Raw genomic sequence first — 25,337 nt, forward strand, 5'->3', positions numbered from 1 at the left:
GGATCTTTTTTAGATTCACATGCTGTAAGTATTCCTAGTCGTCAGGCTTGGAATCCTCAGTTACCTTTTGATTCCCCTTGCTATAGGCAAGAGTTACCTACATTTTGTAGTCTTATGCCCGTGTTATGGGTGCTTTTGGTCCCCACCAATGGGACCTCGAGTAGCCCTAGACTACTGACTCTTCCCATCAGATTCTGACCCAGAAAGGAGGGCGCATGTGTATCTATGAAAGATACCAATGCTGTAGAACAGGAGTTACAGGTGAGAAACGTTCTCCTTCTCCAGCATTGGATCTTGCGGAGGAGCCTGGAGGGGCTTCCCCGTAGTTCTGTGACAGAACGCAATGGCCGACGAGATCCACCTCGCTATCCTTGCTTGGAAAGAGCATTGTCTTTATTCGTCGGGCCATATGCTATAAAGAGCTGCGTTGACTTCCTGAAGGACTGCGTCCTGTCAATGTAGTATTTTAATGCTTGCTTGAGGTCAAGCGAGTGCAACGCCACCTCTGCCGGGGACTTTGGCTTGCTAAAGAAAGCTGGTAAAGCTATCTTGGAGTTCCTGTGGAAGTCCGTGGGGACTTTGGGAATGAATGGTGGGTTTGCCCTGTCCTTTTGGAAACGCAGATAAGGTTAGTTAACTGCGAGGGCTTGTAGCTCCAACATCTTCCTGGCCAATGTTATCACCACTAGGAAGGCCACTTTCCACGACAGATATCTTAGTGGTGTAGAGGCCATGGGTGCAAACGGTTTCCTCATGAGTCCTGAGAGTACGGTATTAAGGCTCTATTCTGGAAATATTTTACTGGTGGGAAACCTCTAAAAAGGTCTTTGAGGAAATCCTTCATGAACCTGCGTCTGTAGAGGGTGAGTGCCTTTTTCACGTCTCGTGTACCTAGAGATGGCCGCCAAATGCACTTTAACAGAGTTGTGGTCTAGGGCCTGTTTGGCCAGGACAACCAAGTATGGAAGTATATTCCATATATGTCTACTGTTAGGAAAGATTTCTCTTTACTGCACCTTACCTTCCATCTTTATGGAACCCCCAAACCTTTTGCTTTTATATTTTAATCTAACCTGTACTTCTAACAGCGCATTTAAGCCTTAAGCTTCACTGCACTGGCTCATGCTCATATGTCATTGGGAAACTGACATGTCCTTCTGGCTGTCAGTACTGGGAAACATGGTTTCCCTTAGTCGTATTACTGTGTTACTACTATTTGGTTACTTTTGTATCAATTGTGGTAACTTTTTATCATTGTACAGCGCAGCTTACACTGCAGTAAAATGGGGTACATTTTTGTTTTACCCTAGACTAACACTCAGAGGATGTCTGGTTTCTCTAGGTGTGCTAAAAGGATAAGCTAAAAGGATAAGCTGGTGGCAATAGTGACTTTTTCCCACTTTTTGGGAATTTTGATTTTAGCCTTATTGCGTTTGACTACTAACTGTGGCTACTGGTCAAACATGGCCGTACCACAAGATTTTTCGCTTGTCATTTTGACATCTTGTTCTTTAGCCTTCTTCCTGGCTTAAAATGCCAGGAAAATTCCTTATAAGGACTTCCAGTGCCTGGGAAAGGAAAGCAGTGACTTTTGGTGGGCTGCTGGAGGGCTGTGTGTGTTTGCTGGCAGGATGTGGGCTGGGTCTGTCTGATTCCAATCCACAAACTGGTTACGGTGTGTCTGAGTGGTGTGTATGAATGTTCCTGCCAGTGGTCCTGATTGGACCACTGCTGGGGTGTGTGTGTGTGGGCTAGTCCTGCTAGTTCATTGTCTCGCTCATTCACGGCACCTTGGACTGCATACACACTCATATACACACTGCACTCAAAATCATGCACACATATTCACGGTATACCCCAACTGCATTTTCACTGAATTTATTACTCCTTTTTTCACCATGTCTGGCTAAGGTATATAGAAGTGGAGGGTGATGGGTGCAAGGTGGGGGTGAGGTTGCAGGAGGTCTTCCCCTGCCCTCTGTGGTAAAAACAAATTTAAAAAGTGGTAAAAACAGAAGAAAATAATTTTGGAGATGTTGCTAGTCAGCAAAAACAATACCAGCAAACCTTCATACAACCTACATCCACAATCGCAAGCATTCACACCCTTTAAATGTATACACATACACAACCCCTCACATGAACATATTATTTTTGAATGACTGTGGTAATACGTTTCCTTGAGTTCTGAGTCCAAGCAGGCAAGACGAAGCGTCAGGAACTCCCCACCCTAAACCCTTCTCACCCGGGGGAAGTGCAGGAGTGCCCCTTTGGTATTTTCAGGATGGAGTATGCCAGCCAGCAAACGGTCCTGGCCGTGCGTGGCTCATTGTCACAGATTATGTACTCAAGGAACAAAACGGCCCATGAGCTCTTCCTCAGCTGCACACTGCAGCCGAGGGAAAGTTCAGGCGTTTACTGTGCTGGCGTTACAGCGTGTACATAATTTATGGCATGTCGGCAACCTGTTGTCTGTTATGGACGTGCTTCCATTACCCATAGAGTGCCCATAGAGTGAATAGTCCTGGCTACAGTATGCAACATCGTGTGTCTGCTGCCTCTTTAACACGTTTTGTTCGTTTTCTATTTTATTCAATTTTTATATATCAAAATATTGTTGACATACTTATAAAATATGTATGCATAGTGATTTCTTGTCCGCATGCGCTTAGTTTTTCAGTGACATCTCAGAAGTTCGAGTTTTGATACCATTTAATAGACTAACTGAAAATAATATGCTGAGATGGAATAATGCATGAGCTTTCAAAGTCACATATATCTTCAGATGGTAAAAAAAAGGTGAGGGGAATGAACAATAGAGACACATTTACATTGAAAGCTGTCGTACAAAGAATGCAGTGCTGTGATCATATTATCTATCAACTATAAATCAACACAGCAGAACCCTTAGCTTGCCAATAGAGGAGTTGGAAAGATTGCACTGCTTAAAAGATGTTTGTATTAAAAACAATATTATGCTACACTTTGAATGTATATGTATTTTCTGAACATTCTTTAACATGCTTTAAGGTGCTTATTCTTTTGTGTATTTCCAAACATGTGGAAAATGCTTTCAGAAACAGGGCCTAGTGTATTTGAAAATATTTATAATTTCTTTCATGGTAAAAATGTCATGGAGTCCATGCTTAAAAAAGGCAGAGGAAGCATGTGCTATATTGTAATAATTTTACAGAAATAATTGCATTGCTGAACCCATCTGCGGCAAAGTTGAACATTTTCAAATACTGTCTGTTGGGGGTGATTCTTACACTTAATAATACTTTACAAAGGGCACTTTATACTCCGATGCATAATAAACTGTCAGTTTCGTAGACAGGTGCTGTGTGGCCTTTATGTCACAGCAAAGGAGTATAATTACTAACACCTACATGACCTTATTACCAGTGTTTACATGGTGTGCTCCTTGATGAGCTAGGCTCCAAAGTTCACCAGACTTAGACATGAAACACATGTCTCTGTCTGAACCTTTGTTTTTTAGGTCGACTGTCTAAAACACTTCAGTTTCTCTGTTCTTCTGTGTCTTTTATTTGGGAGATCGCCTTTCAGTACCAGTTGTCATTTATGAAAGACCGACGAGATAACTGTAAAATGTATGCAACCCTCATTTAGTCTCAAATTGAACTGTTGATTATTGAGTATTCTGGGTTGTCCTTTGCCTGATGGGAGGCAATTTGCATAGTAGGAGGTGTTGGAATGCCTCAATAACACACCAACTCCCAAATACCGTTCAAGGGTTTTATTGATTTTCTTGAAATGGGCTGTAAGGTCTGTTCCTCTCTCTCGTCTGCTAGAGAAAGCAAAACCTTCCCTAACCCAAGGTGTCCCTATTCCCCAGGTTAGTGCCTATTGATTGTTAATCCATATCTATGTTCCAACTGTCATGTCGTGGGGGCCTAAAGGCAACCACCTTATCTATTTAAACTCCCTCTGAGAGTTCTTAGGTGTGACCTATATTATTTTGGGTTGGTTCTAATGGGTTGATGGGGTGCCTTCCAGACACACAAATCCCACTCTATCTTCTTGTTTTCACTCCAGATGGATCTCTCCATCGCACTCCCTTCTTCCACAGACCCTCTTCTCTCCCTATGTCTTCTTTCTCGTCCCTGGGATGTCTCTCCATCTACAGTCTACCCCACCTTCTGATCTTACTCTGTCTTACTCTTTCCTGATACACTCCCCTCTCCTCAACAACATTCCTACACCACCACTACTCTCTCCTCAACACTCTACACCTCTACTATTCCTACCTCTCCACTTCTCTGCTACTCTCCCCTCCCTACTCCACTTCTACTCTCTCCTCATGACACTACTGCTACTCCACGCCTCCTTCTACTCAGTAACCCTCCTTTCAGTCACCTTCCTCTCACTCACTACTCTTCACTATTACTTGTGAGAAACACGAGAATGTTCTTACACCTAACCCCCTTAGATCCTCTGCACAGGTGGCCAGGGAAAGGCCATTGATGTTGGATCCTAGCCCTGGGGGCGGAGAAGCGAGGGAAGATCACCTGTGTGGAGGGCCCTTGAGGATTGGGAGTGGAATGACCTCAAGCGAGACATGGTATTCCCATTTTTCTAATGACGACCATCCTAACCCTCCCCTGGCCGTTTTGGGTTATTTTAAGACAGCTCCTCTCAATTCCCCATATGAGACACTTGATGGTACTGAGATGAGGAAGAGGCAACTGAGAGTAATGAACACCACACACTTTCACCACCTTGCTACTGAGATGAGGAAGATGGCTGCAAGGTGGTGTGAAGGTCAGGCATGTCCTCCTAATTATTGTCAGGCAAAACTGATTGAGCGAACACACCTGCATCATGTTGGAGGATTACAGGTGTATAAAAGGAGGAGGAACAAGCAACACGAAGAGCAGTAGCAAGGAGTCCTGTATGAAAAGCAGAGAACCATGCTGGAAGAGAGGCGAGCCTCTGGAGGGAACTGCTGTGTAGAGGTCAAAGGTCTACAACACACAGACACTCAAGACTGCCAGGAGAGGTGACCTGCAACGGCCTGGTGTGGGAGAAAGAGCTCTGTGGAATGGACTGGCAGCAAATAAGGGAGCCGGGTGGAAAGGCTGCCCATTTCTCTTTTGAGTGAGGTGCTTGTTCCCCATTGCCGAGAAGCCAGTACAGGGCTGTCAAAGGGGCAGAGGTTGGACCCCAAGCAGCTGACGCTTCAGTTCGTGTGCGCCACTCTACAAGGATTAACTGAAGAGGCCAGTGAGTTTCTGTAACATGAGAAACCCAGTGCGCGAAGTGCGAATGAATGAATATTTCCATTTGTGTTGAAATACATTGTTACTAGCAGCGGAGTGGTCACGTGTGTTACCAGAGCACGTTTTCGAAGGTCTCCGCTCCTAGGCCTTTTTCCATTGTGAACTTCAAAGAGCCAGAAATACTTTGTGTCAGAGTGGTCACGTTTCTTAAAGCAGAAGAGTTTCAAAAGTCCCTGAGCATGGGGTTGTTCTCTTAAAGTGAAAGGCACCAATATTCCATGGCGTGCTGAATGAAAACAAGAGTATAAGCCAACTCAATGTGCAGAGATTGCCGAATTGAATGCAAACATTATATATAATTAAGCAGAAATACTGCATGATACCTTTGGCAGTGAATGAAACTGTGCAATCACTCAAAATGATTGCACAATGCATACTGTATTTTGGGCACAACTGAACTTTCCAGGTTGTATACATGTTGGTTCAATTAACTCTATGAAATCCTGAAAATAACTTTATTACATGAAGAAACAAAGTGAACCTGCATGGGCCAAAAGAAGGATAAAGAAAATAGCTAAGGCCCTTTTTCTATTTTGTGGTTTGAACTATGGTGAAATACAAGTCCTGGAACGGGAATGGTGAAACTTCATGATTCTTTCTTTTGTGCTTTAAACTTTGACAACTTTGAGACTTCTTGTGGAACTGTTTTATACTTGGGGTAGGGAGCTGAAGGAAAGCTGTGAGCTGGAAGAAGCTCAGAACCTTTGGTTGAACATTGTTTCTTTTGACGGTTACATCTCTACACACTGGTTTGTTGTAGTTGTGAGGGCAATGATAGGATTTGGACACAGACAGACTTTTAAGTTGAACTCTTTGGCTCAAGCTTTCCTTAGTTTCATTCAGGTAGGGAACTCCCACCTTAGCATAGGACAAGTTAGGCTTACAACCATCCTGACATTTAAGTTAATAAATATTCTTTTGTTGTACTTGATATCTCTTGTCTGTGTCGTATTTCATGATGCCTTCACAACACTTACAACACAGAACCACTTTCTCTCACTAACCAATATCTTACATTTTCTGAAAAGAGCCCCCATTCTCCTATCCAGTGTCCTTCCTCCTTCTGATCTTAGTCTGCCCCCTCCTTCGCCTCACACTGCACCTGAAAACCCCACAACGTTCGGTTTGCTGTCCACTGCTTTATTACCCCTTCCTTCTCCGATTACTTCTCCCCCACTAGTTCCCTGGGCAAATCTTGTCTTCTATTGCTATCACGGGAGGTGTTACAGATAATAGAATACATAAAAAGGGGACAAAGCCCCATCCCTTTTTGTGCCTTACTGTGCCACCGATCCAGGTCATTGGCTTTCCACTGCGTAGAATCTTCCAGTCTGTGTCGGGGATCTGCCCTGTCGCTGGTTCATAGGTCAGCAATTGAATTACGTCTGAGTCTGCCTCATGGAGCCGTGCCACGGCCCCTCTGTCAGTGCTTGCATTGTTGTTAGTGGCAGGCTCACAATAGTTCCTTGCTGCCTTGTATGGTTGCTGCCCTGCTGGAGATCTTTTGACAGGAGCTCTCGGGCTGGAAGCACTGGTGGGCTGCCATGTTTTGAGCGATCTACTGGTAGATCTGGTAGTAGATCTACCAGCATCTCTTGGGAATGCTGGTAGATGTAGTTGTCTGAAATTAGAAGAAAGAGACTTGTCAGTATCTTCGTGCAGAGGTTTGTGTTAATTGAAAATTGCACTACTCAAGGACACGTAGGGAGGGGACCAGATATGTGGCCCTCTCAACTTCCACTGTCTCTCTCTTGGGTAGGAATGGCTCCGGCTTCCAGCCTGGGAGGCCTCCCACCCAATTCTGAGAGGGGATCCCCCACCCCCTCTTCACATGATCAGCTTACTGACCTTGTCATACAAGCTATTGAGTTTGGGCGGTTTCTCCCAATTCACACGTGGGCAGTAAGAGCAAAGGTAGCCACCTAGATGATTCACAGTGCTTTCTGTAAATGCTGTACATTGGATATGTGTGCAGCTGGTGTTATGTTATTTTGCATTTATATAGCGCCTTATATACCATTGGTATGGTCTGATGGCGCTGGTAGGATGAGCACCCTTGGGAACCGAAGCTCAGATCAGTAGAGAGAGTAGAGAGAGTCAAAGGTGCGTGTGAGCACCGGATATGTGTGCAGCTGGTGCGGTATTCGTGTAATAGCTGCTTCTTAGCAGTAGGTGTGGTGGTTGAGAGATCAGGAGTATGTGTTCATTCTGGCAGGATTTATCCAGACCGAATGTGGCTGCGTTAGGCCTGAGGAGAACGCCTGGCTGCGGGGTGTGTAACCAGCAGTGTTTACTTAGAGTGATGGGGAGTGTGCGGTGGATGTTGGTATGAGAACAGTTATACCGAATAGTGTCATAGTATCTCTGTGTTCTAGTTGAGTGGTGGTGTAAAGAAGAGAGTAAGCGTGGTGGTGTGATATGATGGGTTATATGCTCTTTCAAACGTTCCCTGCACTCCAAACCATACTATATACGTCACGCAATTCTATGCGCTCCAGTCCGTTCCATGCACTCCTGTCCACTCCATGCACCCCAGTCTGCTCCACACTCTCCGGTCCGCTCGACGCACTCATGCACTCCAGTCAGCCGCACGCACTCCAGTCCGTCTCACACACGCACTCCTGTCTGCCCCACGCACGCACTCCTGTCCGCCACACGCACTCCTGTCCGCCACACGCACTCCTCTGTCCACCACATGCACTCCTGTCCGCCACACGCACTCCTGTCCGCCACACGCTTGTGCTCTAGAGCAGATATTTCCATCTGATGAGTGTAAGTTCTAATTACTCACTGTAGCTCACCACGTGCTCCCTTCCATCAAGGTTGTATGCCCTCCATTCCCAGTCTCAAATCTTGCATAATGCCAGCGAGGTCGACAGAAACGAATGGAAAAGGGCAGGACACGCCTTCTCTCAATCTACCCCATTGGTTTTTCAGTGCTTGAGTAAGTTCTCTTATTCTGTATGTCTTCTGGCATCAATACCACATGCATTGCTGGCCCACACTGTGCGTACAGTAGTATCTGTTTTGTTCTGATTATTTGGGATAAAGATATGGGCAGAAAGGATAGCTCAGGGGCAACGCATTGTCTTGGAATCAAGACAAACACAGAGCACCACAGTTTCGAATCCTCGTCCCCCACTTAGAGGCTGGTCTCCGGTATTGAGTGCGTTATAAAATGTTAATTAATTTAGTTAATATAGCTTGGGTACTATGAGGAGCCATAGGTCTCATGGAGAATGCCAGTGTCGTTTCTGTTTTGATGTGTGATAGAGTGAAGGTGGGCATGTCTTTTTACTAGTACATTAATGTGATTCCTTGAGCTACTGTTAGTTGTAATAGAAACAGAAGACCTGACTAATTGTAAACACCAATTATACTGTTCCAGTTGTTTCTGACAAGTGTTAGCTTGGCTTTTCAATTTCTTTTTTCAGAATCGATCATAAAATGTCTGGTGGCCAGAGTGGGTATGAACTTAGTGAAGCCAAAGCAATTCTCAGTGAACTGAAGACCATCCGAAGAGCCATCCACTCTGGAGAGAAAGAAAAACAAGACCTCATGCAGGTATGTGTATTTTTTACATAAGTGATTGATGTCTCCATGAATAGCAATCTCAAAACAGATATCGACTAATGCTACACCTACAATCTCTGGAATTCGGACTCTTAGTCACAGCTGTTTTGTGACTAACAACAGAGCACTACTCGGGAGAGCCAACCTATTCAAAAAGATATTGCTCCCGAGGCTACTATACATATTATAGAATACCCCGGTAACAGTGGCCAAAGCAATATTTGCCAGAATTGATTCCATGTTGTGACAGATCTTGTAGCGACAGGGTATCCCTCGGATAGCGCTAAAATACTTGAAAAACTCATTGTGAGAGGGGGGTGGGGCAGACATACGCAAGTACTACTGGGCATCACAGCTAGTGCTCGCGAATGAGTGGTTGTTCGGGGACTCAAATACAGCCCACATCAGGCTGGAGGACGATATAATGTTGGGCAGCTCTCCAATACGAGTATTGTACAGAAGCCCGAGAGGCTGCAATCTCCCATCAGCGGGGCAGAGGATTGTAGAGATAAGAAAGGAGGTCACAGGGGCAATGGGCTGCACAGGAGTGATTACAAAGATGGCACCATTATGGGAAACCCTAACATACCGATAGTGCACAAGATGGGCAAACAAAGTAGGTGGTATGACAGAGGCATCACCAGGGTGTTTTAGTAGATAATAAAGTGATTGACGTCCTCGACTTACAAAGGAGTTGCAGGTTAGGGAGTAAGAGATCACTTCACGCATACAAGACTACGGCACACATTTCACATCTAAATGGGGAAGGAGATGGACAGACTGGAATATACGCCATTGGAGGCCAACTTACTTCCCGAAAGAATTGGGGGAAAAAGCCATTAGAATCTTGTACCAATCGATCAGTAACTTTACGGCACAGAAATTAGACCGGGTTAGAGCCAAGTGGAAGAGGGATCTAGGAGCATTGGAAGAGGAAGAATGGCTGGAAGCGCAGACAGCAGTTAAATAAGTCAATATGTCCACAAGACTCCGCTGATGCAACTGTAAGTACTATATCAGGTGTATTACTCAATGACCACTCTATGCAGAATGGGAAGGGCGCCAGCTGAGTTATGTCTGAAATGCAAGTGGGAGGTGGGGTCCTTTTTTTCCGTTTGATGTGGGACTGCCCAAAAGGTGGGACATACTGGGAGAAGGTGTTTCGGAGCCTAGCCCTAATGGAAGGGAATGAGATTCCGAGATGTCCCAAGTTAGCCCTATTACACATTCTGGGAGACATGACGAGTGCCAGGGGTGGCAGACATTTAATCAATATCGGGCTGGTAAATTCAAAAAGGGACGTAGCCACAAAATGTGGAACATAAGATATGCCGACCCTGACCAAATTAAAGGAGGGGGGTGGATCAATGTAAAAACTTAGAGCAGGTGGTGTAGGCATAGAGGTTGTCCTGGGAAATTCCAGAGGATAAGGGGGGGACATGGCATCTGGTGGGATGAACATGAGGGGATAGGCAATATAAGAACAGTGCATGGAAGGGAAATGTGAATCCTGGCCGATCGGTTGGTCATGACATCAGTAGGGGGAGGAGAGGGGAAGAACGAATCGTGGTTCTAGCACTGGATGCACGAGGAAAAAGGGGCATTGTTGGGGACCAATGCTGTATCTGTGGGGAATGTACATTTGATCACGAAGAAGGAAATGTTCTGTCAAGTTGTATGTTTGGATTAGTATCAAAATAAAAATGAATTATCAACAAATAAGGAGCACTATTTGGAAGGGAACCATTTTCAGGTGGGATCATCAAAGTGAAGCCTTTTGGCGATATAGAACATTTTGCATTAGGTTTGAAGTTGAGTAAATGCACAGTACACCATTTGTGCTGCTTGTGTAATAAGGGAGGCAGCAAACATGTTTTACAGATAAGCCATATTGCTAAAAACTTTGCACAGGAAAACATTTAGTATCCCGACTTAAATAAAAAAGAATTACACACGCACACATTCACGTTTTCCAATCTTGATTTACAAAATGTATGTTTTTCTGTAAAAAACACTACCTCGCATTGGAAGTGAATACTTTGAGGAGTTGGACAGGTTACACATCTGTGTATGATCAATGACTCCTTGTGTATTGTCTCATTATTATGCGGGCGTATGAGCTGGCAAAATTCTGTTGTACTTATTTGCTGTTGCACGGGTCATGTTAGCAACAAGAGGAATGTATGGCTGAGTCTCAGGACCTGGTTTTGTATAGGACAATGAAACTGAGGTCTAGGTCATATTCAAATTGTACTACTAGTCCAGCTCATTAAGAAAGGAGTGTTCTGAATACAGCAGCCTGTAAGAGGTTTTGTTTTGTTTTATTGGGGTAAATTCGGGATTTGGCGGTATTTTCTTACTGTAAAAATATTGGTGGTAACTTGGCGGTAAATTAGTCTTGCATTTATATAGCATTTATTGCATTTATATTGGGTTTGGTATCACACTATTTTAGTGACCATACCTTGTTATTTTATATTGGTGGTAATTTTAGTGGTATCTTGTTTTGCGGTATTTATATGTGGTATAGCGATGAGCATGGTTTTCTTTTTATACTATAACCCCATCCTAAAACAAACCTTTCCTTTTTATTAGAATACCTCTTAGTTGTCTGTAGAGAGCCCCCGATTTATGCACTGTCAGAACCCAATGATTTTATTCAGAGCGCCACCTACAGTTTGTGGCTGGTACTACTGGCTTATGTACATCCAGTAATCTATGTGCCATAAGACATTACTGGCTTATTTACATCCAGTAATCCATGTATCAGATCAGACACCTTCCCATCAGCATGCAAGGAAGGAAACATTCATTACAACGCACACAAACCTCTGCTTTAGAACTGTTTATTGCTAGCTTTTTCTTGTTTGCTATTTTACTTGCATTGGTAAACGGGCAAATGCACTACTGCACTGATATACATTACTTATGTACATAAACAGATGCATGAATGACACAAAATCCCATTGGTTTTTATAAATACAAAAAGTATTTTTTCTTATTTACAAGTCACCGAGTCTTACCAGGAGTTAAATTACAGCACCATCTGTAATAGAGAATAAAACAGAACAAGCAGGTATTTTTGAAACATGGATTAATGTTCACACATTCTGAAATTGAAGAAAAATAAACATGCAATGATTTCCTAACTTCCCTACACTGTAATAAATCTTAGTCACACATACAGTATTTCAGATGGTCCTCACTTAGCACTTATTTTATCAAGATTGGTATTTCTTTGAAGTCCCCCGCATGGCCTTGCTATGTTTGCAATTGCAGACCCAGTGTCAGCGCAAAATTCTTCAGCAAGCTTGTGTGGGGAGCGCCATCTTATCAATGTCCCATAGCTAGCACTCTACCCCTCGGAATCTCCGTCAGTCTTCTCAGCCCAGCATAAACTAACTGCTTTTCTCATTTCTTGTTACTAAAAAAAAACTCCTATCCATCGCCTTATTGACGTGGCCTGATTGCCTATAATTTCCACCAATCATAGTAAAAATATGTGCTCTGTATCAGCCCTCATTTTCAGAACAGTGAAAGCTTTAGGCCTCCCTGTTACTGTTTCACTCAGTTTCCTGCTGCCTGCATTTTTCTGCTCTCCACAAACAGTGTGCATTTAAAATGAATCTCAGCAGTGCCACGAAAACATGGATTTCACCTCATTTTGCATAGAAGACTGCATTTTACTGTTAGAAAAGTTAGAATTAGTATTTTAGTAATATTAATAATGTTAATAATGTTATATATTACAATGCAGTTTCCATACATGAACTATCCAAAATACATGGTGCACTTCATTATTTGAACCTGGCAGCACATTAAGTTTTTCTATGTGTGCTCTGAATATCTGCAATTTCAAGTTGGGCCTGGCTGTGTTGTAAATCCTGTACTTTGCATGCCACCAACAATGTTATATATTATACTGGCAAAAGAAAAAATGCTATATATGTCCTTAAAAGCCCCAGCCTGCAACTGTAAACCTGTAACTCACAGGTTGCCCATGTTTTCCAGAAAACGCAAAGGACCTTCTCTTGGCTCCTTCACTGCAACAGGCATAAACCCCACCATTCCAGCTCTGTTAGGCACGGTTACATACCTGGTGCAGGCGATCTAAGATTGGAGCGTTGATGGCATTGAGAGTGCACGTTCCCTGGTACTTTCTTTTTTGCATTTCTGCTGCTCTATTCCAGCCAGGTCCTGGCTTCTAGTGATGAATTGAAAGCAGAGATGGTTTGTCTGTCAGGTAGGGGTGAGGAACACTGGGCACAGCCTTGGAGTTGATGCATGCTTGTAGGAGTAGCCAGTCTGACAATTCAGTGTCCTAGCCTCTTCCCAAGTGCTGAGGTTAACTTTGTCGACCAGAAGTGCCCGAATTTAAGGACCCATGGGCCATTATCACAAGCTTCCTGGATGCAGACAGGGCTGGGATTCAGAGAGTCATTTTCCCAACCTGGCGCCTCTGATTAAGTTTTTATAGACCCCTTGAAAAGGATGACCAACCTTACTTCCTGTCCCCAAACATTATCAACCCTTCCTGTAAGTGGCTGAAAAATAGTCACACTCATCCAACTTAGAATTAGTTGACGGATGAAGTATTCTGTCAAAAGGAAGCTGAATTGATAGTGGAATGATTCACACAGTAACAAAACCTGTCTCTATTAGTTATTCTGCCTATTTACATTCAGCCTCAGTGGTTGGACATATGCTCTATTGTTTGTGGTATGGTGGACCCGCCCCTATCCAGCCAGTGGCACCAGCCATTGTGGGAAGTTTCAAAATAAAAACAGCTTCAAATTCACCTCTGTGTGTTGCTTAGACTGCATAAATAAGGTATGTAGAAAGTCAATTAATGACAGAGCATTTCATTAAAATCCATTTCCCCCTTTCACAGTCAAAGCCTCTAAAAAACACCAGTGGAAGAAATCAGCCATTCCCATAATGAGCTAAACATTCTTTGATGCGTAAATTAGCGAGAGAAAGAAAGAGAAGGAGAAATAACTAATCGAGCCGGTGTAATAACCAATAAGAAAGGATTTTGTTACACTGTGAACTGTCTCCATGTAATCCCCATTGGAATATTTGTGTTATTAGCATAAGGTATCCAGGAGGCTAATGACTTAGAAAAAGTAGTTTGTATACCTATGTTGGTCAATTTATTTTGACATTATTTGTAAAGTACAGTGTAATGTCTCAAGAGAGGCAAGGACTTTAAGATGAGAAGTTTTTAACTTGTGCTTACTAGTATCTATTCCGGTGTTGTATACTGTTCTAGCCGTTTTCACCAGGAAGCTCTAATTCGTTTCTGGAGATAATTCTTGAAAGGACCCTATAGGTATATAACCAACCTGCTCCTTGTGTGAAACCTAACAAAGGATATCTTTGGAACAACTATAAATTGTTGTGAAGCGTGTCTTTGTGGTTGTATACGATTTGTTCGTATTACCACTGTTCGAATGACAATTGACCTTTTCAGAATTGACCGAATTGTGAAGGTCAATTGTAACATATATGCGGGGAGAAACCCCCCGCAACCCCCCACCCAACCCAAACCCGCCCAAAACCCCTTACATATACATATATATATGTATATATGTATATGTATATATGTATATGTATATATATATATATATATATATATATATATATATATGCGGTCAATTGTGAAAAGGTCAATTGTGACCCTTTAAATATGGTCAATTGTTCATTCGAACTATTGTAAACGAACAATTTGGGTAATACCGTCTTTGCGCGGGCTGCCAAAGAATCTGTCAAGGTTGTTATCAGGTGCTAAATTCAATTCTTATCTCATGATCAGCCTCATGTGACTGATTTCTTTCAACAACTTTTCAATATCATCAAGCACCAATTTTGGGTTATTGTTAAGTATACACTGCAGAGGGTGATGTTTTCCCCCCAATATTGACCTTCGCATTTAATAACTTACTTCCTAATCTCTTCTTACATCATTGATGTCCCTAACTTGAAGAATCTTGTGAATTAGTATTCTGACACCTTTTGCTTTTCCAACATCCTAGCTATGTTACTCTGTTCCGATCCAGTCTTTACAAAGCTTTGTAGTTTCTTCGTTCATCAGGTGCGTTTCTTGCAGGATCAAGGTCTGTATTATATTTTTCTCTTGACAGGGTGGTTAAGACCATTGACTTTCCATGCCACTGTTTTCAATAGTATTGCCATATTTACTTACTTGCCCTTAGACGTGTTTATGTCAGTTTCTGTACCAAAAGCAATTTGACTAGTCCTATGAACAAAACCTATGCTAAGAGAAAACCCATTTTGTTTAAAAAGACAGCCACCTCTACAACCAGTATGTAACAACCAGTATGTATCTCACAAAGTGCACATAACACTTACCAGGCATAGGTGTACCAATCCTGCATGTGATGCAGGTGCTAAAATGGCCTATGAGACCTTGTGCCCCATACTATCTGTAAGTGAGTGGCGTAAAGCCAGTCAACTCTGTTTCTGAACTGCTCTGGGAAAAAGATGTAGTGTACAGAACGAGATGACTCCAAAATGTGACATCCCGTTTAACCCTGCCTACCCCCACCAGTGCCATGACTTTATAGCCCCGCTAACCCCGTCCTTAATGTTGATATTACAGGCCTTCCCATCAAAGGGCTTTTATGTTGTCTACAGGAAGCAGGGTGTGAAATACAAATCCACGTTGCAGCCATGCCTTGGCATGTCCACGTTAAGACTGACGTAGGGTTACCACTGTGCACAGATCTTAAGGAACATCTCTTTTAGCCCAGCAGCAAACATGTGAACAGTAGTCCAGCGTGCTGTGTACCCCACTACCCCTTGTGAATCCTGAAACCCAGGCATCACCCTCTGTGTGCCCCCTCTCATGGGCTTTGTTTGATCTGCATTGTGGAGCGCTTCATGGTCACCCATTCCTCATATCATTATAGATTGATTGTAGCAACATCATTTAGCAAGCCTTATTTGAGTTCTATTGTAACAATAACAGTGATAACTCCTATTGTTCTGCACAGCTATACTAGGCCCTAATGACACATTTTAATATATGTCTAGTACAAAGTCATTGTAGTGCATGTACCTGTTCTAGAGCTTATGACTGAACGAGTTCTCACTGGATTAACTCTGGTCTGCATATTCCAGTGGACCTAATGAGCCAAGCATGGCCACGCTGTTCAGTCTTCTTCCATAAGCCACTCCATTCCCCCTTCAGAGCAGGATTCAATGGCAGCACAGGGCATACCACTGAGCATTCAGCGTGATGCTCCCTGCAACACTGGATTCAGTGACCAACAGCCACAGCCCTCACAACCCGCCCACTGCGTCCTGGTCTGACTTCCCTTTGTCACCGACCCCCCTCCTCCAAGTAGCCTCATCACAATGCAGAATAATCATCTGAAGTGGCAGACCAGGTAACGTTCATCAAGGGCCAACACTGTTTGCTAAATCACTAAATGTATTTATGTATGACAATATAATGTGCATTTCTGCTACTGCTTAAACTATCCAGTCTGTTTATCTCAGTACACCATGTGATGCACAAGGCACCTCAGCAAATGTGCCGAGCGGTCTACCCCAGCGACCCACCACCAATACTCATTCAGACCTCCAAGATTTAGACTGTCAAGCATTCTCTTTCGAAAAACATCAAACACTGAAACTGGTGACAGCCTCTACACAATACCTACAGATTCTAAAACCTGTAAGGCTATGCTGTTTTATCACAGTACAATTTACTGTTTTACAAGTCTGTTTGCATCTTTTATTTATTGAGAAGGGGTAGTTTGTAGTGTGCAGAGTGTACTCCTGTGATGTGGTTACCTTTTATCCATGATTGTTGGTACATTTTTTTTTAATTTTCCTTTATTGGTTTTACAACAACAAAAGAGAGGCAAACAGTAATAAAATAGAATTATACATCTTCGAGGTACATGTCAAACAATCAATGTAAAGTAAGAGACGCTACTGGTATCGTCTAGTCTTGTGACAGTTCCATTTGCCTGGGTATGTCTCGTAGACTGTTCGCCTCAACCCATTCCCACCCCCCTACCCCACTTGGAGTAGTGTACATCGTAGGTATAATCATTTAACATATAACATAAGCACTGGGAGCGCGTAATTAACTCAGTGGAACATCTGCCAGCACCATGGCCGCTGGAAATGAGTCTCTGACCCCTTGTAGTGTTCTTATGAGTTTGGCCTCGCTAGGTCAAGTTTCTGAGGGTTCCTCTGACTGGGAGTCCATGATAGGTGTGATATATTTAATCTTAAAGTCCATCCATAAGGTTTCACATTTTGCTGATTTATTATGTAGAGTGGCCATGATCATTTCCATCACGTAAATGTTTGTGGCGAGTTTGATCCATTCATTCTTTCCTGGGGCCAGAGGAGATTTCCATTTGGTCGCTATCAGAGCTCTCGCCGCCAACAATAGCTGGGGGGCCAGACCTTTCACCTGGAGCTAATCCTCTTCGTCCCTTTCGAGGCCAAACAGTACGAGGAATGGATTGAGCTCCCTTTGGATTCCATCTACCTCCTTAATCCATCCCAAGACCTCGTTCCAAAACACCTTGATATGTGGGCAGCTCCACCACATGTGCCCGTAGTCGGCATTTACACCACAATTCCTCCAGCATCTCGGGCTCATTGACTGGGACATTTTAGAGAGTTTGAGTGGGTCATAGTGCCACCTATGTAGGAGCTTTATGGCATGGAGCTTATATTGTTTGGATAAGGAGGACTTGGGTGCAGCTCTACACATTAAATCCCATTGGCCAGGGAGTATCTCTTCGCCCAGATCTTTTTCCCATCTGGCCCTAAGGGAGTCCATGGATCCACCTCCCGCCATTATTAGCGTCTGATAGATTATGGATATGAGACCTTTCATTTCTGTTCTAGAGTCTAGTAGTCTCTCAAAGGTGGTAAGGTCTCTTTTCAATTTTCCTCTCCACTCAGGTTTTATTAGCACCCCTGTGAATTGGATAAAGTGGAACGTCGATAAGTTGCCTATCCCCAATACTGTAGTCAAATCTGGTAGCGTGATGAACGAGTCCTTTCTTTGGAGTTGCCCCACCCTCTCCAGGCCCGCCTCAGTCCATGACTGGAACCGATCTAGATTTGGAATGTGGTTGTTTATGCCAGGAGACCACAAGTGACTGAGTGGGGATGGCCAGGTTGTGACTTCTCGCATCTCTTTCCCAGTGCGCCATATGTTCCAGTATGGGATGGTGTTTAATTTTCCTTTGGACCCGTCGGTATGGTGACCATAGCCATTCTGCTACTGTGGCGGGGGACATGTAGTAATTGTCCATCTGTACCCATTGTAGGTATTTGTGGTCCCTAAGGTGTGGGATTAAGACGCGCAACTGGGCGGCTTTATAACAGGTCTTTAAATCGGGAAGACCTACTCCTCTCCTATCCTTGGGGAGTATGAGTGTGTCGTATGCGATCCTCCGTCTTTTCCCCTGCCAAATGAATCGCATCATGATCTTTCGGGCGTCTATGAAGAATTTTTTAGGCATCTCAATTGGTAGCATCTGGAAGGGGTATAGAAAGCGGGGGAGGCACACCATTTTGACGGCGTTGATACGCCCCAGCCAGGAAATCGATCTGTCTCAAATCATCAGAGGAGAAGGGGGAAGTTAGCCTCATATAGATCACTTAGGGTTCTGGTGATCTGAATACCCAGGTACTGCAGTTTCGTGTGCTCTACATTAAGTCAGAGGGAAATAAACTTGGTATCATTCTCGTCGGGGGTACCTTGGAGGGGGAGGAGTATGGACTTGGATTTGTTTACTTTAAAGCCGGAGTATTGGCCGTATTCTTCTATTAAGGTTAGGGCATGGGGATAGAGTTATTAGGTTTAGTTACGTGTAGAAGGATATCATCTGCGTACAACGCTGTCTTATATTCCGTCCCTCCCAACCGTATACCCTCTATTTGGGGGTCTTCTCTAATTGTTTGGGCTAGAGGCTTGAGGGAGAGTGCAAACAAGATCGCGGAGAGAGGGCATCCCTGTCTGATCCCTCGCTGTAGCACAAACCACCTGGAATATTCCCCGTTCACGAATACTGATGCTTTGGGGGAGGCATATATTGCACGTATTCCATCTCGGAATTTGGGGCCTATCCCTACTTTCTGGAGGACAGCTCCCAGGAAATCCCACTCCACCCTATCAAAGGCTTTTTCTGCGTCAATGGATAGGAGAACCGGATCATCTGGTAGACTGCGCGCCGCGTGGATGAGGTGTAAGGTTTTACGCATGGTGTCGGCACCTTGCCTCCCAAGAATAAACCCAACCTGGTCGGAGTGGATCAATTTAGGCATTAAGGTTTCCAGTCTCGTGGCCAATACTCGAGCATAGATCTTGGCTTCGAGATTGAGGAGGGAGATGGGCGGTATGACCCACATAACTTTGGATCTCTGCCCTCCTTAGGGATGACTGTTATGAGGGCTTTCTTGAAGGAGTCCGGAGCGGCCCCAGAGTCCACTATCTCGTTAAAGAGTTCCGTGAGGAAGGGTGACAGTTGGTCGCTAAAGGTCTTGTAGAAGCCAGCCGAAAAACTGTCTTCACCCGGGGATTTCCCTAGTGTTAGCCGTTTGATTGCATCACGTATCTCGTGTTCGACTATTGGGGCATCAAGGAGCTCGGCCTCTGTGTGTGTTACTGTAGGCATGGTGATTGAGGACAAGTAGAAGGATATATCAGATTGGGCAGAAATCAGCTCAGAGGTATATAGATTTTCGTAAAAGTTGGCAAAGCACTCTAGTATTGAGTGGGGAGGGTGCACTGTGGGATTAGTGGTCTCTGTTATCTCCCTCACCCTACGTTCCTCCCTCTGTTCCCTGAGCCTGCCAGCTAATAATGCGTCGGCCTTGTCCCCCTCCTCGTAGTATGTCTGCCTAAGGAGTTTCAATTTTCTCGCAACCTGGCCGTGTTCCAACAATCGCAATTCTTCTCTTTTACGGTGGGCTATATCTAATTTAATGGGGTCAACCTCTGAATTATCTCTTACTTCCGCCTCCAGTTGATCTATTTCATTGCACAGTTTGTTTTTTACGATCTTACGTTCCCTTTTTTTAGAGGCGCCTTCGCGTATCAGTATCCCCCTCCAAGTAGCTTTCCCAGCTTCCCAAATCACTTGCTTGGAGACCTCACCATTGTTGTTCACCTTGAAATATTCTTCGATCTCGGTCTCCATTTCGTTTTTAAACACCACATCAGTCCAGAGGGACTCATTGCAGCGCCAGGATCCTCCGGCGACAGGTAGGTCAGTCCAATTGACATCCGCCAGGACCATGTTGTGGTCTGACTATGTTATCGGGACGATTCCAGAGTTGTTTGTGGACTCTGCGAGGTCAGGAGAAAGGAATATATAATCTATTCGTGTGAAGGTGCCATGGGGGTTCGAGTAAAATGTAAAGCCACTTTCATCAGGATGCATAGACCTCCACACGTCCCGTAGGTCGTAGAGCTCCATCTTGACGGCAAATTCAGTACGGTCCCCTCTATGTTGGATCTTCGTGTCCGGCTTGCCTGGTCACCAGTCTACGGAAGGGTCCACCCACTGGTTAAAGTCGCCTCCTAAGATGAGGTGACCTGCGGTTTCTAGTACTATTTTGGAGATCGTTTTCCTGAGGAATGCGGCCTGTCCGCTGTTGGGTGAGTATATTGTAGCAATTGTGACCTGAACTCTTGCAATTTTCCCCACTATTAGGAGGGCTCGACCACTTACATCCGACCAAGTCTTTTCCAATTCAAACCCAATCCCCTTCTTGATGAGGATTCCGACCCCTGCCTTCCTGAGCGGGCCAGAGCCCCAGAATTCTGTGCCTCCCCACCTCCCCAGAACTCTCCGCTCCTCCCCCCTTGCAAATTTCGTCTCCTGGATGAGGAGAATGTCAATATCAGATCTACGGCATTCTCTGTGCACCAACAATCTCTTAGTAGGTGAGTTCAGTCCCTTCACATTGATAGTCCCTATTCTGAGGAGACCCTTGCCCTTAGACTTCTCAAGTGATGCCATCGGTGATTAGTGCTCGAGGATCGTTCATCTCCTGCGGCCAGAGAGACATGCAAGCTCCCAGTGCCACCTTGACTGTGATGTAATGAGGTGAGCCCAGTGATGTATGTACCTTTTCCAAGTGATTATTACCCCTCTCCCCTTTCCTCCTGTTCCGCCACAGCTGGTGGTGCTCGATTGAGCTTGGGAACTGGAGATGCTGCATAGGCAGCTGTTGACGGCATCCGGAACAGACTGGATGACACTATGCAGTCCATTGGCGGACCATCAGTGGGGACCGTTGCCTCACGGTCCCGGTCAGATATACCATCACAACTTAAGGGTGAGCCCCCATCTCGATCCCCCCCCCCAATCATTATGCGATTTCAACAATAGTAACAACAAACATGTAAAAGTTTAACGTTACGTGTGTTCCCCGGGTCCTCTCACAGAAGTGCACATCACCTCACAGTCCAGAGGGGTGCCCCACCAGCGGTGGCGCCCACACGACGAATCTTGCCATTTCGCGGCCTCTGCAGGGACCAGTGTTTCATTTTCAGCCGTGGCTGCAGTCGGGCCAAGTCGTGCACTCTTCCTCTTGCTTATTCCTTGTCAGGCGTGTTGTTAGGGCGTCTATATTTTCTTGAACGCTTTACTCTCTTACGCCTGGGGCCCTGGAGCTCCCACTGGGATCCCGGCTGCTCATTGTCACCTCCTTCGTTGTCCTTCGGGCCCGTGCCAAGGAAGTCGGCGATGCAGTCTTTGATTTCGTCTTCAGAGCGTAGGACAATTTTTCTGCTCCAATGCTCAAAGGTGAGCGAGAAAGGATAACCCCATCTGTACCGTGTGCCCTGGTCTTTGAGCCATTTCGTCAGGGGGCTGCAGAGGCGCCTGAGTGCTAATGTTAGCGAAGACAATTCCTGAAAGATCGTGATTTGGGCGCCCCCCATTGTGAGTGGGCCTCCAGACCTAGCCTTCTCCAGGATCCTGGCTTTGTCTTGGTATCGATGAAATTTGGCCAGGACGGAACGCGGGCCACCAGGCGGTCCGCCAGCTCGATGTATACGTTCGGTTTTAGGCTCATCAATTTCTTCATCACCGGTGAGTATTTTTATGATGTCATGGATGGTGTCTTTGAGGTCCTTTTCAGTTTCACCTTCGCGCTCTGGAATACCAAAAAAGTGGAGATTGTTCCTCCTCTCCCTGTTTTCTAAATCATCTATCTTGAGCCACGCCTCAACCTCTCTTTTTTCAATGTTATGGATCCGTACGTCTATCTGAGTTTCAAGGGTGTCTATCGAAGCCTGATTATTCTCCACGCATTCCAATCGTTCTTCAAATCTGTCCATTCTTTGGGTAATTTTATCGATTTACCGCCTAAGTTGGCCCCCATGTTTTGTATCGCATTCAATAGTGTGGTGATGTCACCTTTGGTGGCGGCAGCACTCGCTTCGGATGTGTCCATGGACATAGTTGCTGTAGGTCTGCTCAGCGGAGGGGACGGGTCGTAGGCAAATCTGGCTAATTTGTGTAGTGGGTCCATACAGTGCAACCCGGTCAGAGGAGGCACACGCCCCTAAGTAGGGGGCCCTACCCTCTTTGAAGATGTGGAGGACTGCAGGTTCAAGGCAGTCCCCTAACTTTGGTATTTCGTGCAAGTCGACTTACAGCCATCGGGACGTGGGGTGTGCATTCCGTGGGGACGTGCAGCAAGTTCCTCAAATAGTACTACCTGAGTTGTGCTCTGTGGGAGGGAGGATTGGTTCTGGCAGGATCTGGTACCTTGTTCCTAGAGGTATCGTAGTCCGTCAGGAGCACCAAGAGCCTCAAAGCGTAGATCACAAGGGGCGGGCACGTGTCGCCACCATACCGGTATAGAGCGTGTAGGAGGCACTGGTATGAAGGTTCTCTGGGTCCCCTAATGGGCGGGGACCAATTTGTGTGCAGGGTTAAGGGAGCAGGTTCCACCTCTGAGTGCTCGTTGCTTACTGTCAGTGCAGGGTGCTGTTTGAGAATTCTGGGCTCTGAGGGGTGTAATTTGTATATATCCGGTAGTTCTTCAGTGTAAGGGAGCTTCAGTGCTTTCCCCAGGTCCGTCAGCGACCTATGCTTATCATGCAACGTTGGCGCACCTTCAGCTTACATCGGTGACCTCAAGGGGTCCCCTTTTGCCCCTGCGCTGTAGCTGCCCGGGGCAGAATGTGGTGCGGCACTAGAATCATCTGGGTTGCAGGTCCCCGTGTGTCCACTTGGGCAAAATGGAGTGTGTCCAGCAGTACGCTCATATAATGTTGCTCCTGTGAGGGGGCAGTGATTAGTAGATCCTCAATCATGTGCTTCAATCTACTCCCCGGGCGTTGTGCTCTTGGGGTCCGTGCGGGCAAGTGACAGTGCCTCTGGGGGGGTGCTATTTCTATGTAGCTTCAGTGTGCCAGCTTGTGGGGGGCTGAGAAGTAATTCCAGGGTCTTGCCATTTGCTATGTCCTCAATCTGTTGATCTCGGTATCAGATTTCCCCCTGCATTGTGGGGGTCAAGTCCACACTACTACGCACCAACCGCTCCGTGGGGCATAGGGAAAAGGAGGCTGTAGTCTCCCTGGGGGAGGTCGGGTGCTTTCCAGTGGGTCCTGCACCACCTCCGCAAGAATCGGGGCGTTTATCTGTAGAAGGTGACTTGCAGGCCTGGAGCCGCGTATTGCGCTGCTCATTCTCGGCATGCACTTTCAGATGAGAGGGCCCGGGTCCGTTCACTACGCACCAGTGCTCTGATCTCTGGCCACGGCGCTCCGAGGCACCGCAGCCTCAGTTGGCTCCGTGGACTGCGCCCGGCCCCAGGGTACAGCTTACCTCCCTGGGGAGTCTTTCCAATCCAGGCTTGTGAACTGCGTGCAGGGGTGGGGGTCTGTGCTGGGGAGTCAGCGGGGGCACCTCAAAGCTGTGCGTTTTGGGCCGGGGAGGACGCACCGACAGGTACCTTGAAAGTCGAGCGTTCTCCTCCGGGCAGGCCCGCCTTCCAGCACGGCCGCAACGAGTCTTCTTACTTTCAATTTCAGTCTCCCGCCGAGGCGAGACTTCCAGTGGGGCGTTCTTGGGCTTCCCAGCCCCGATTTCTCTCAGGTTTTCTTCTATGCCGTGGGGGGGTGTTCCGACGCCCAGGCCCCGGGTTTGTTTCCGCGGGGGGGGTCACAACGTGGGGGCTCAGTGCACTTCGCGGACCATCGGAGACTGAGCTCACACGGGACAGGCAGTCATCCGTGCGCCCCCTGGTGGCCAGTCTTGGTACATTTTTAATGAGGCATGGATAGCAAATTGTCAACTCCATTGTCCTTTTCCTTGCTCCACTAAATGCCCTACATTTATTTAGTACCTCTAATGGCACGTCCTGAAAGATTGTAATATGAGTGCCTTTTCACTCAAAGGACTTCATTTTAATTATGTCCCCAGATCAAGTTCTTTGGATGAGAGCTGTGTGAAAGAAGCCAATGTGCAACGTTCGGTTAGTCATTTCTTCTTTCTACCTTAAAAGCCAATCACCTCCTGTTTCCACAGTAGCTTTTCCTTCATGATATCTGTAAGCAGGACAGATGCAAACTGTTATTCACCAAACCAGGTTTCCTGCTTTTCCGTAATGCCTTTGGTTTGATCATTTGTTTTCTTCAACTTGTATGTTTTTCCCCCTAAAAATTCTGCAGCTGAGCTCAAGCACTTCAGAGTTCTATCTATCATTGATCCCCAGCTCACACCTGACTGAGGAGCTCAATGTAACTGCGTTCTCCCTCAGCAGACTCATGTATGCACCCAACAAGTGGTACTTTCATTAGATCTGACAGATAATATAGTGCAACAGTGGGGGTTACCGTTGATCTCTTTGCAAATCGGTCAAGCATGAAGTGCACCCTTTACGCATTGTGGAATTGTCAGAGAGGAGTCTCTAGGGGATGCCTTCCTTCTCAGCTGGAAAGTTTTTGTATGCATTTTGGCCTCTATCTTTGATCACCATGGGTGATGCACAAGCTTTGCGGCTGCAGTGAGGTTACAATGATTGTGGTTGCTCATGCCCGGCAAATAGGTTTTGGTTTTTATATATTCTCAAACTCTTGGCACCTCATCTTGTCCTCCCTCTGAAGACAGATCTCTTATCTGAATGGTGTGGAAGGCCCCACACTCACATTCCCTCTGCCATTTGCAGCCTTATTCTTGAAGACCTGGTCTACAGCCATTCGTGGCTCTCAGCAAAACCTGAATCTGTGAACTAGAAGCCCTCGGTTCTGTCCATCCCGTCCTGCTTTTTCAAAAAGATATTGGTTCTTCGCACACATCCTAGTTTCATGCCAAAGATTGCTTCTAACTTTCATATTAAGTAAAAGATGATTCTTCCTGTTTGCTTCCCAAATAATACTTAATCATATTGTCAATAGGCACTACACAACATAGTTGTGGCAAAGGCACTCATGTTTCACTT

At 45.5% G+C, this 25,337-nt stretch overlaps 1 protein-coding gene across 1 annotated transcript in view; it reads left to right on the forward strand.

Annotated features, from left to right (window-relative positions):
- WWC2 (WW and C2 domain containing 2) overlaps positions 1–25,337 on the forward strand; it is a 2,565,136-nt gene that overhangs the window by 1,137,224 nt on the left and 1,402,575 nt on the right. Inside the window, exon 6 of the mRNA XM_069631472.1 lies at positions 8,735–8,864. Within this exon, the coding sequence (XP_069487573.1) occupies positions 8,735–8,864 (130 nt within the window). The remainder of the gene's footprint in view (positions 1–8,734; positions 8,865–25,337) is intronic.

Source organism: Ambystoma mexicanum, chromosome 6q (assembly GCF_040938575.1).
Source record: "Ambystoma mexicanum isolate Mex_15411 chromosome 6q, UKY_AmexF1_1, whole genome shotgun sequence".
Taxonomy (NCBI): domain Eukaryota; kingdom Metazoa; phylum Chordata; class Amphibia; order Caudata; family Ambystomatidae; genus Ambystoma; species Ambystoma mexicanum.